We start from the raw sequence: 12,919 nt of genomic DNA, 5'->3' as shown, positions 1-12,919 counted from the left end.
AAAAATTCATCAGATTGGTAAAAATGTAAAAGTCTGAGAAAGCTACATAATGGAGTGGGTGTGAAATAAGAGCCATCATGCACGGCTAGTGTGAATTTATGTCAGTGCAACACTTTGGGGAGCAAATGGGTATCGGAGAAATCTAGTAAAATTGAACTTATGTCTTTCCTTAAACCTAGTAATTTTCTGTTTAGAAATCTACGTGGAGAGGGGTGCCTGGGTGGCTCAGTGGGTTGGGCCTCTGCCTCCTTTAGCTCAGGTCATGGTCTCGGGGTCCTGGGATCGAGCCCCATGTCGGGCTCTCTGCCTAGTGGGGAGCCTGCCTCCTCCTCTCTCTCTGCCTGTCTCTCTGCCTACTTGTGACCGTTCTCTCTCTGTCAAATAAATAAATAAAATCTTAAAAAAAAAAAAGAAATCTACCTGGAAAACCTCTCAAAACTTGCAAAAGAAGGTGTGTGTAACAGTGAACAAACCAACATATGACTTGTAGTAGAAAAAATCTGAAAAAAGTCTAATTCATCTTTAAAAGGTTAATATGTTTTCGTATAGTCATAATATGGAATGTTATAACATGATTAAAATGAGAACATAGCACCACATATGTGCATACGTCTAAATGGGTTGTTTAATAGACATTTCTCCAAAGAAGATACATAAATGGCCAATAAGAACACATGAAAAATGATTTGGAAAACACAGATCAAAACCATACTGAGATACCACTTCATATCCATTAGGATGGCTATTTTCAAGAAATAGAAAAATAAGTGTAAGTAAGGATATGGAGAAACTGGAACCCTTATGCACTCCTTGTTGCAGCTGGTGTGGAAAAGAGGATGGATGGTCTTCAAAAATGTAAATAAGACTTAACCACATAATCCAGCAATTCCACTTCAGGTATTTACCCAAAAGAATTGAAAGCAGGTACAAGAGCAGATAATTTGTTCATCCGTGTTCATAGCAGCATCATTCACAATAGCCAAGATTAGAAGCAACCCAGGTGTCCATTGATGGATGAATGGATAAACAGAATGTGGTATATATGTACAATGGGATATCATTCAGGCTTAAAAAGGATAGAATTCTGACACGCGGCAACATGGATGAACCTTAAAAACCTGGTAAAGGAAGTAAGTCAAAGACTAAAGGTCTAATAGTGTATGATTTCATTCATCTGAGGTACTAAAGTAGTTAAATTTATGGACAAAAAAGCAAAAAGGTGATTGGCAGGGGCTGGAAGCGAAAGGAATGGGGAATTACTGTTTAAGAGGTACAGAGTTTCAGTTTTGCAAAATAAAAAAGTGCTGAGATGGATGGTTGTGTTGTTTCGAAAATATAAATGTACTTAATGTCACTGAACTGCACACATAAAAATGGCTAAAATGTGAAGAGAATATAAAGCAAAACTTAATGTGTTGAAAATAAGTCGTAGAATTGATATTCTATACTATAATATACATTTGTATTAATACAAAGCTTTCCCATGTACAAAAATTACTATATATGTACCATATATATAGAAACACTGATAAGCAAATACAGAATAGTAGCTGCATCCTAAGAAGGAAGACCTAATGGAGCTTGAATTGGAATGAGCGTACACAGGGAGCCTGTCATATCTGTAAGAATTTATTTCTTTAAAAAATCTAAAGTAGGAGCGCCTGGGTGGCTCAGTGGGTTAAAGCCTCTGCCTTCAGCTCAGGTCATGATCCCAGGGTCCTGGGATCGAGCCCCGCATTGGGCTCTCTGCTCGGCAGGGAGCCTGCTTCCCTTCCCCTCTCTCTCTGCCTGCCTCTCTGCCTACTTGTGATCTCTGTCTGTCCAATAAATAAATAAAACCTTTTAAAAAAAATCTAAAGTAAATATGGTCAAATACTATGTTTGACAAATCTGGTTAGTGGTAGATAGGTGTTTGTAATGCCATTTTTCAGGCTGTTCTGTGCGCTGAAAAAAAAAATTCATCTTCTACCAAAAGAAATTGGCTTATGAAATTAGAAGAAATCCTCAGGACGCCAGATTTTTAGTTAATGCTTGTCTTTATTCTTAGCTCTTTTTCCCCTAATGCCTTAGTTTTTCTGAGCATTTCTGTGGTTCTCGTCTGGAAAATCTGCTTTCCTTCTTGCCTGGTTTGTGTTGGATTCTGGGCCAAGTTGCTTACCTTTTAGTCCTAGGTTAGCTCAGATGGTTGGATCACTTTCTCTTCTGGACTCAGATTGCCCTCAAATGATCTTAAAGATTCTTCTTTGGAGATTTTTGTAACAAACTGGTATCTGGCAGTCTTACTCTTTCATCTGACTCTTTTCTGTTTTATTTTTTGAAGCATATTCAGGTTTCTAATTCTGTTGGAATACTACAAACAACACAATTTGTTAATCACTGGCCCTGTGTGTGTGTGTGTGTGTGTGTGTGTGTATTGGGTGGAATGATTGAAATCTATTTGCCCTAACTTATTACTGTCTCTAACATTTCCATCTCTTCTTTTTCAAAGCCTATGCCTTTTACAGGTCACCCTTTCCAAATGGGAGTAATCTTTCAGAATCTGCTACAAATATACTTTTAAATGTCAAATATTTTTATAATAATTTATAGAAAAACAAAGGTAAAAAAATGGGCTTTAAGCAAATTGCCTAACTTCTCCTAGATCTAATTTTTTAATTTTCTTTTTTAAAGATTTTATTTATTTGACAGAGGGAGGGAGAGAGAGAAGGAGAGAGCGTAGAAGCAGGGGGAGCAGCAGAGGGAGAGAGAGAAGCAGGCTCTCTGCTGAGCAGGGAGCCCACGGGGCTAGAATCTAGGACCCTGGGGACATGACCTGAGCTGAAGGCAGACGCTTAATCGACTGAGCCACCCAAGTTCCCCTAATTTTTCATTTTTCAGCATATGATAATACCTGCTGAATCAATTTCATTGGATTCTTAAACCGTTTTAAATTATGTAGATGAATGCACTTTGGAAGCTTTATAATACTATACACATGTAAGCATGCTTCTTACATGAACTGTAACATATAAAATTGACCAGAATGTTAGTTGTATGTATAGGCCTCCTTCATAGTATTTCCCAAAATGTGATATTCAGAGCATTGGCTCTTAGAAATGTTAATGTGAAAAGTGTGACATGAAAAGTGCTTCTGTGGATAAAATATTGGGAACATTGTATTAGGTATAGTTAGGCTTCTATACGTCTGTACTCTCTTTTGAGAGTATTTAATAGGCAGATGTATTTTGTGAACTAAAGAGAGAGATTATATAAACTAAGGAATAACTTCTCTTGGGGGGGATTTGTGTTCTTTGGAATAGACTTCAGGAGATGTAATTCAAGGTGTGTTTTATTGCTGTCTGTTTTCTGGTTTCATTTTTTAAACCATGATTTTGGTTTTTATAATTTCTTTGATCTTCATTAGTAGTGATATTGAATTAAAACCCAATTATTATTTTATTAGTAGTGTTATAGAGGTAATCACATGAATAGGAAAACAAGTAATTTATTATAACTTTAACTTCTACAACTAACTGTATTTTAGATTATTCTCTTGTTCCCAGAGGGCTTCTAAACTACCTAAAGATAAAATTTGTTTTTAAAAATTTGTTACATCTATGTGTTTTTATTAAATACTACTGCCTGCCTTTAGATATGGCATGTCTAAGAAGATGAAATCTAAAACACTGTCCTGAGGATGTCCCTAGTAACTGAAAACTGAGTATTTGACATTTCAAAAGCTATGTTAGTGTATGTGTCAATTTTGAAGCTAGGTTATATTGAAATGATACACAGTTTTCTATTATCATTTTTCTTTTCATATTTTTATATAGCTCATGAATTTTTTAGGTTTTTTAATTTTTTCCTAGATTTTTGCAACTGAAGTCATTCTGTTTTATATAAAATGAACTCTATTGAAATACCAAATCATTAAAATGATTTAATGATTTTATTTTGATGATTCGATTTTTAGGCATTATTTCACTGAATATTATTTATATTCCATTTAATTTCATAAGCATGAATGTAAAATTTGGTTTAGTAATTTAATTTTCTAATAGGTTTGCCCAGTATTGGTATTCATGCAGTTTACTATATGAGCCTTGATTTATTTAATAAAGATATGTCTTTGGAATTATCCTCCAATAAAAACTATACACCTAATTTTTTTTCATTTTCATCATTCTCATACACTTAAATTTGTTTGTGGGAATTTTATGCAGAAGTTGTTTTTATTTAAGGAATGATGCCAGTTGAGTAGTGTTATTAAATTGTAGGTCATGGCAAATTAATGAAAGTCTTCCTAATTTTAATTATTGTATCTTCAATTTGACCAAAGATGGTTTTATAGTATTTGTCTTGATTTATTGTTTTATTTCATTTTTTTGTTTTGCTGTTCTCTTTTTTCTAGCTTGTGATGAATGGAAAATATTACCAAAACCAAATCTTCATAGAGATGTCAACAGATTCGGACACTCTGCAGTTGTTATTAATGGGTAAATAACATACATTTGTCAGTCATACTATCCACATATTCTGTTACTCTTTTTAAAAATTATCGTTTGTACTTAATGGAATTGGGTATCCCTAGTTTACTGTGGACTACATTTTGGTTCGTTAACCGTATCCTTCATTCTTTTGTGTTCAAATATATTTAAGAGAAAGGGGAGCAGTCAGACAGTTAAAACTGAGATAAAACCAAAGATACTTAAAAAAAAAATCATCCTGCCTTCTTTTCTTTTTGTAGAGATCAGACAATGAATGTCTTCTTTAAAAAAGGTCAAACTGAAATGATAAAAAGGCTAGCTGCTGATTTCTATCAAGGAGAACAAGGAAAGTGAGAAGAATTAGATTCTCATTTTAGTTCTGTCATTAACCCTGTGATTTTTGACAAATCCCTTAATGTCTCTAAACTTTAATATTGTTATATCCCTTGGGATTTTGGATAGGATGATCATTAAGTTACCTTCTTTTAAGTTAGTAGCATTTTTCTTTATTTTTTAAAAAAAGATTTAATTTATCTATTAGAAAGTGTATGAGAGAGAGAGAAAGAGGGAGAGAGATTGTGAGCAGGGGGTAGAGATAGAGGGAGAAGCAGACTCCCTGCTGAGCAGGGAGCCTGATGTGGGACTCAAGACCAGGACTCTGGCATCATGACCTGAGCCAAAGGCCGATGCTTAACCAACTGAGCCACCCAGGTGCCCTCATTTTTCTATTTCTACAGCAAAAATTTGGTAATGTGGCAGGAAACAGTAGGTCATTCATTAGCTTAAAATTTGTAATTTATAATGACATTTTTATAGGTTTATTTTATCACCACCTTATTCTATTTATGTAAAAATTCTTCAGGATGGTACTAAAAGCACGTAGAAGTTAACCACAATGAAACTCTGTAATTGATATCAGTTAGCTTTCAAAACAGTAATAAATGATATTCAGAGTTTATACCTAAAACCTCTAGACTTCTTTGTTGCAATACTGTGTTGGTTGACTTTTATTTTACTCTTTTTAAATAATAAAAGATAATATTGAAGCATTTTCTGATCTTTTCTACTTATTAACAACGTTGGAAATAAAAATTACGCTTTTTTTAGGGTATAGAATTCTTTGGCACTGGTGGTTGAATTAATTTTGCAGGTGTCTGGACTTCTTTTCCTGAATTGAAGTTTTGAATATCTTTTTGATATTTTACCTTTGGTTTATTTCATAAGAGGATAGTAAAACACTGAAACACAGATTCTGTATCTAAATTCTGTCAGTATTAAAAAATTATAATTCTAGATAGCAGTTCTAAAGTGTATCTTATTATCCATGTAGAGGCATTTTCTATTTCTAAAAAAAATTATTTACTACCTTGATAAATGTATTTAAATTTATTTTTCAAACTAGTAGGTTAGACTTTTCTTAATATTGTTTCTTTGTGATTCTTTTTTTTTTTTTTTTTTTCAATAGGTCCATGTATATATTTGGAGGATTTTCTAGTGTGCTCCTTAATGATATCCTTGTTTACAAGCCTCCAAATTGCAAGGCTTTCAGAGATGAAGAACTTTGTAAGAATGCTGGTCCCGGAATAAAATGTATTTGGAATAAAAATCACTGTGAATCTTGGGAATCTGGAAATAGTAATAATATCCTTAGGGCAAAATGCCCTCCTAAAACAGGTAGTTTTTCTTTTTTTCTTCCTCGCTGGCATAAATCTTCTCTACTTGGCTAGAAGCAGTAATACATTTTGCTTATAAGAGTTACCTTGCTATAGCTTTTAGAAATTAAAAATTCATAATCCTTTAGTTAGGAATTTTAAAGTTTGAACTTAGCAGTGATTAACAATTTTTATTAGCTATTTTTAGTTTTCTCTTTTAATTCTATATGTAATATTATATATACCAATATTTTATGTATAACATGGTCATGTACATATATATATGAACTATTTTCCTATATAAGTAAAAAATGCTTTAAAGTATACTCTAAGAACTACTGTGTTTCTAAGAAATACAATGAAATAATTTATTCTGCACTTGGTAGTTTTTTCCATTCTTTAATATTGCCAAGCCAACCACAGAGTTAAAAGATTTTCTAGAATTTTGATGACTAATGTTTTAGTTTAATACTTATTATAAAATACTGAATAAGTAAATCAAACATGAAAAATTGCTAATAAATATTTATGAGTGAATGATTTGGATAAAAATTGTTCAATTTCCTTTAAATGGGTGGGACTTTTATGCATTTTTTAATGCTACAATTAGTGATGTATTTTCAGTGAGTCTGTGATAACTGTGATGTCTCTGCATATCTTTATGAAGAATGATAACCAATGAGTATTTGTTATAATGTTTCTTTTAGATGTGCAGTAATGGTTTTTTAAATAAAAAACCTGTAAGTCTTTCCCCCCTCCATACCGGATAAATGTTAAATGGCAGTAGGATCCTGGTAGACTGAATAATTAAAATGAGGGTAGGGGGAATCTCAAAACCTGCAAACACAGTTCAAATTCAATATGAAGTTAAGTTCATATTGAAGATGTTATTTTGATATTTCTGGCTATATTTATGGTGTAAAATGTCTTAGTGATTCTTAGGCAGATGTTAAAAATGTGTGAATGAATAAGTGTGACATTTTTTTTCTCACCCTGACGCACTTGTCTCCCGTTTGTCCCGCAGCTGCTCCTGACGACAGATGCTACAGATACGCAGACTGTGCCAGCTGTGCTGCCAATACCAACGGGTGCCAGTGGTGTGATGACAAGAAATGCCTTTCTGCAAACAGCAACTGCAGTGTGGTTAGTATTTATGGGTGAACGGTGATGTGGTTAGTGTGGCTGCTTCCAGTCACTAGCTTCCCATTTAGTAGCCTGGTGCAGGTCACACCTCACACATCAAGACACTTAAAAAATATGGAAGGAGTCCCTCACTGTGTGGTGAAGTCACTCCAGCTTCTTGCTCAAATTTGTTAGTCTAGATTCCAATAACTTTTGCTTCTTCCCATGCCCTTTAAAAAAAGACTAGAACTATAAATGTAGTCTTCTGTGCTGATAGACACATTATATGGGTAAGTATTGGAATGATTTCCATGGGATTCTGGGCAGACATACACATGCATGGTAGTAGTGTGGTCTTATGTTTTGTTCACAGCCTTTGTGTGTAAGTTTACTCAGAGGTTGACAGTGGCAGTTTCCCTTTGTCTCTTTAGGTCAGTGGTTCTCAACCACAGGCAGTTTTGTGCCTTAAGGGATATTTGGCAACGTGTGTCAACATTTTTGGTTGTCACAACTGTGGGGCTGCTCCTGGCATCTAGAAGAGGCCAGGGATGCTGTTAAAATTCCATGATGCATGAACTCCCCCACAAAACACAAGTATCTGGCTCAAAATGTTGATAGGGTTAAGTTTGAGAAACCTTACTTTAAGTAGACAATTGAAAAAAAATTATGAAATTAATATTTATGGTAGATGGAAATGGATTAAGAGCAGCAAAAATTAATCCTTTAAGCAGGTAGTATCAAAATATCCCATGTTTTTAAGATGTCAACAATTAGAAAGAAAAATTTCAAAAAGTATTAATAAGTATAACATTAAAAGGATTAAAAACTGTAGTAGGACCAAGAATTCTCTTCCTGGGCTATAGCTTAAACCACTAAATGATGTCCTTACATATTTTCAACTAAATGTAACATACATTATTTCTTTTTTTGAATTTTTATTAATCACCAAAAGTATTCACTAGTTTTTTCAGAATACTATGTGGAGATAAAAGGTAAAGAAAAGGGAGTTTGAAAATTAAAAAATCTTTATTTATCATCAAAAATTTTTCAATAAACAGTCATATTTTAAAATATTTGTTTTATGGTTCTATACTATAATAATATTCAGAACTTAAAATGGTGGAAATTTTTCAGTTATTAACTGAAAATTAACTCATCAGGTTGAAACCTTTGCTTTCATACATATTGTGTTGGTATATACTTTCCCGTGATATAAGTTGCTTTAGTAACCGATATACTTCAATTTAATATGAATTTTTTTTTTTTTTTTTAAGATTTTATTTATTTATTTGACAGTCAGAAATCACAAGTAGGCAGAGAAGCAGGCAGAGAGAGAGAGGAGGAAGCAGGCTCCCTGCTGAGCAGAGAGCCTGACATGGGGCTCGATCCCAAGACCCTGGGATCATGACCTGAGCTGAAGGCAGAGGCTTTAACCCACTGAGCCATCCAGGCGCCCCTCAATTTAATATGAATTTTAACATTAATAGGACATGATTCTGCTTTGAAAATTTGAAATACTTTTTTATATTTGCATTAATATTTATCTAATGGGGGTTATTTTAGTGAGTAAAATAAAGCATGGGAATAAGAGTAAAACGAAGAATGTTATTAAATAAAAATTGTAAACAGATTGTGTTTAAAGCTTTGTTGGATAACCATGAGTTTAGGTATTGTGTTTAGACATTTAAACTAAATGAAAATAGGGGTGCCTGGATGGCTCAGTGGGTTAAAGCCTCTGCCTTCAGCTCAGGTCATGATCCCAGGGCTCTGGGATCAAGCCCCGCATCGGGCTCTCTGCTCGGCAGGGAGCCTGCTTTCCCCTTTCTCTCTCTGCCTGGCTCTCTGCCTACTTGTGGTCTCTGTCTGCCAAATAAATAAATAAAATCTTAAAACAAAATAAACTAAATGAAAACATGCGTACCTCAAAAATTGTGTTATGTAAATTACTATCGAGTACTCATTTTATAAAGTGACCTTATTTATATTTTATTTTATTTTTTAAAGATTTTATTTATTTATTTGAGAGTGAGAGAGAATGAGAAGAGAGAGCATGAGAGGAGAGAGGTCAGCGGGAGAAGCAGACTCCCCACTGAGCAGGGAACCCGATGTGGGACTCCATCCCTAGAGCGAGGATCATGACCTGAGCCCAAGGCAGTCGCTTAACCAACTGAGCCGCCCAGGCGCCCTATATTTTATTTTTTAAAATGATGTGTTAACAAGGAAGGCACTGGGTGAGATAGTATAAGTGAGCAGATGGTACTCACTTACAATTTAGATTTTGATGTAATGTCTTTTAGATGGTTTGATCAGAATGGTGATTAAACTAAACCAAATGCTAATGGTTACAGAAAGGTCTGAGATTTTAGTATGAATGATGCCCTTTGATACCCTATTTTGTTATTTGGTCATATTTACTCGAAGTTGCATATTTTGTGCTCTTAAACCTCAAATAACCTGCTTACTTATTTGGTTCATTAGGCCAAAAAGTACGAACCGTGTTTCAGAATAACAGTCATCTTTCTTTCATCATTGGTTAAATTGTCCCCTGTGTGTGATTAAAATATAATTTCATCTATTGTATTAGTACAGCGTCAATAAATGACTCTCCTGTTTGTAATGAAGAGCAGTGGAGTTATTTGGATGGTGACTCTAATGACACCATTGTTAGTCTAAAGACTGGCATTAAAACTGTTCTTTCTTTTATCCTAACAAGTTGTTCAGCCATCCTCCTGTCATTTTTACAGGTTATTCTATTTATCAGATGGTTCGAGTAAATTTATTCTTTTACATTAGCTGACAAATGTTTGGAGCTATATTCTAATTATTACATAGAATAATGCTAAGATTTAAATTATATTCTATATGAAGACAAAACTACAAATTAGAAAAAGTAACAATGAAAAAATATATATGTTCTGAATGAAAATGTGGTTGAATAAGAGTCACAAAGTAATTTGAGATTTTAAAAATGTATCTTCTCTGGTTTTTTTAGGATGAATAATGACAAACATTAGTATCTATGTACTTTTTATCTGTTACCTTACAGCACATGTAATTTGCTCTAAAGAAATGAACATCTTTGGAATTGAGGTGACTGCAGTGTGTTTTGAGTAGGAAAGTATAGTAGTTTATAGAAAAATATTTGATGGGTGACATTTAAATTACCCAAGAGGATAAAAGTTGCTTCAACCATTTTTTTTAAAAGATTTTATTTATTTATTTGACAGAGAGAGAGAGATCACAAGTAGGCAGAGAGGTGGGCAGAAAGAGAGGAGGAAGCAGGCTCCCTGCTCAGCAGAGAGTCTGATGCAGGGCTCAATCCCAGGACCCTGAGATCATGACCTGAGCCGAAGGCAGAGGCTTTACCCACTGAGCCACCCAGGCGCCCCTCAACCACTTTTATATGTGGGATAGGTATAATTAAATTTTAACTGTTAACTTTATTTACTAAAAAGAAATATTTAGCTCCCTTAGTTAAAGCCTGAGTTAAGTATTTGTATCTATAGAGGAAATAAAAAGATTGAAGAAAAGCTCAGTGTTCAGCATTAAGTCCTTTATGTTTTCTTCTCAAGAGTCATGGAAAGAATTGAACCAAAAATTTTAATCATAGATATTGATGACATCATGTAAAATATCTGAACTTTGATGTTTGTAGGGAACTCCCACCAAAGTTCCTGTGGTGCCTAAATTTTCTTTTCTTTCCTTTTTTTTTTTTTTTGACCTTTTTAACTTTAATCTCTTAATGCTGGAGTTTAGTTGACATATGATTATGTTTTATGGTAGGATCGGTCAAAGTTTGACTTCTGCGGCTTCTTTGCAGCCACCATAAAGGAAATGTGACAAATACAGAAGTGTCAATTAACCAAAATGATTATTTCACGTCTGTGGAAATAAAATTAGTTTGAGTTATTGTGAAAATAATTTATCTTTTTAGATTGATTTTGATAAAGTATCTCTCTACTTTTTACTACTTATCATTTCTACTTCATTTCTAGAGGTTTGTATGATAGTTTTATTATGACTAGAATTCTTTCATGTGGTCATGAAGAGCAGTGACTCTGCATTGGCTTTATTTATTGAATGGAAGCCTATTATCAGATTTAATAGAAAAGGTTTTCATTAGATGGTTTCTGGTTCAAATTACAAAATTTGCACATTTTTTCCAATAAGTGTATGTTGTAGTTCCAAAAACTATAGTTTAAAGAAATGAGTAAAAGAGATTCTGATTCAGTAGAACTGGATCTGGGGTGGTTCAGCGGGTTAAAACCTCTGCCTTCGGCTCAGGTCATGATCTCAGGGTCTTGGAATCGAGCCCTGCATTGGGCTCTCTGCTCAGCAGGGAGCCTCCTTCCCCCTCTCTTTCTGCCCACCTCTCTGCCTACTTGTGATCTCTCTCTCTCTCTCTCTCTGTCAAATAAAATCTTAAAAAAAAATAAAAATCTGAATTTTAAAATTTACTTGTGATTTATATTTACGATGTAGTTTAAGAATTATTGCTATACAAAGATGAAAAATAACATGCTTTATCTTTAAACTTTCTAGTCTGTGAAAAACTACACCAAATGTCATGTGAGAAATGAGCAGATTTGTAATAAACTTACCAGCTGTAAAAGCTGTTCACTAAACTTGAATTGCCAGTGGGATCAGCGACAACAAGAATGCCAGGCTTTACCAGGTAAAGATTTCAATTTGGTAAATGAATTTCTAGTCCACAGATGAATGCCATTATAGTAAAGAGCATGTAGTAAGAACATTCCAGTTTCTAAAATTAAATTAATAGCAAATAAACAACAATATTGGGGTAATAAGAAAGAAAGAAAATTTTCTATAAGAAAATTTCTTATAAAAATTTCTATAAGAAAATTTTGTATGTTTGCTTCCAGTTCTTTTAAGATGTTCAGGATTTCTTATATTTATTATACTAATGATTATATCTTAAATCATATCTTAAAAACAAAATAATACGCACTGAGACTAATATCCAGATTTAATGAATGTTAACATTTCAACCTATTTGATTTGTTTTTTAAGTGCCCTTTATCTTTGAAATTCTGGGAACTTTTTTACTGACTACTTTTTTATTATAAATAACAATTTTTATAATAAGTTTTATATGATTTAATGAGACTCAAGTTATGTAAACCAAAGAAAAGCCCTTTTTAAAAAGCAATTTCAAGTTTTTTTTACATATAACACTCTTCTTAGTAGACTCTAAGTACTCTTCCTTTTAAATATAAAGGTAAAATCAGAAACTAGAAGAGAAGTATAGGTATTTAACTGATTCATTCTTCCTGTTATACAGGTAAACTGAGACATACACTGGTTAAGCGACTTGCTTAAAGCTGCATGGCTTGTAAATGGAAAATATAACTATTAACTGGGCGGTTAGTTCTTGCCTTTGTCTATCCAGTGGTTTTTGTTTGCATGTTATATTTTTTCAAAGAAAAATTTCTGTGCATATGTAACTTTAAGAAGTCCTTGGAAACCCCATCAAAGGATCTGTGTCATGCTTAGAAGTTCATGCAATAAAATAAAAATTGGAATACCTTTACAAGTACCATTCAGATTTTAGAATATTCAAATTTTGGGTTTTGTTTATATACTGACCTTTAAAATTTTTAAACAGTGATATGTGCATGTGTGTTCACTTTGAAAAAATTAGAGAATATTAATGCAGTT

At 33.4% G+C, this 12,919-nt stretch overlaps 1 protein-coding gene across 1 annotated transcript in view; it reads left to right on the top strand.

Annotated features, from left to right (window-relative positions):
• The window catches only part of ATRNL1 (attractin like 1), a gene marked incomplete at its 5' end in the record, with an annotated part of 807,401 nt that overhangs the window by 137,802 nt on the left and 656,680 nt on the right, over window positions 1-12,919 (top strand). Inside the window, 4 exons of the mRNA XM_080822490.1 lie at window positions 4,391-4,475; window positions 5,932-6,140; window positions 7,143-7,261; window positions 11,783-11,915. Of these exons, the coding sequence (XP_080678616.1) occupies window positions 4,391-4,475; window positions 5,932-6,140; window positions 7,143-7,261; window positions 11,783-11,915 (546 nt within the window). The remainder of the gene's footprint in view (window positions 1-4,390; window positions 4,476-5,931; window positions 6,141-7,142; window positions 7,262-11,782; window positions 11,916-12,919) is intronic.

This window comes from Martes martes (assembly GCF_963455335.1).
Source record: "Martes martes genome assembly, chromosome: 14".
In the NCBI taxonomy this organism is placed as follows: domain Eukaryota; kingdom Metazoa; phylum Chordata; class Mammalia; order Carnivora; family Mustelidae; genus Martes; species Martes martes.
The sequence above is the reverse complement of the archived record's forward strand: the minus strand, read 5'-3'. Positions and strand labels throughout refer to the sequence as shown.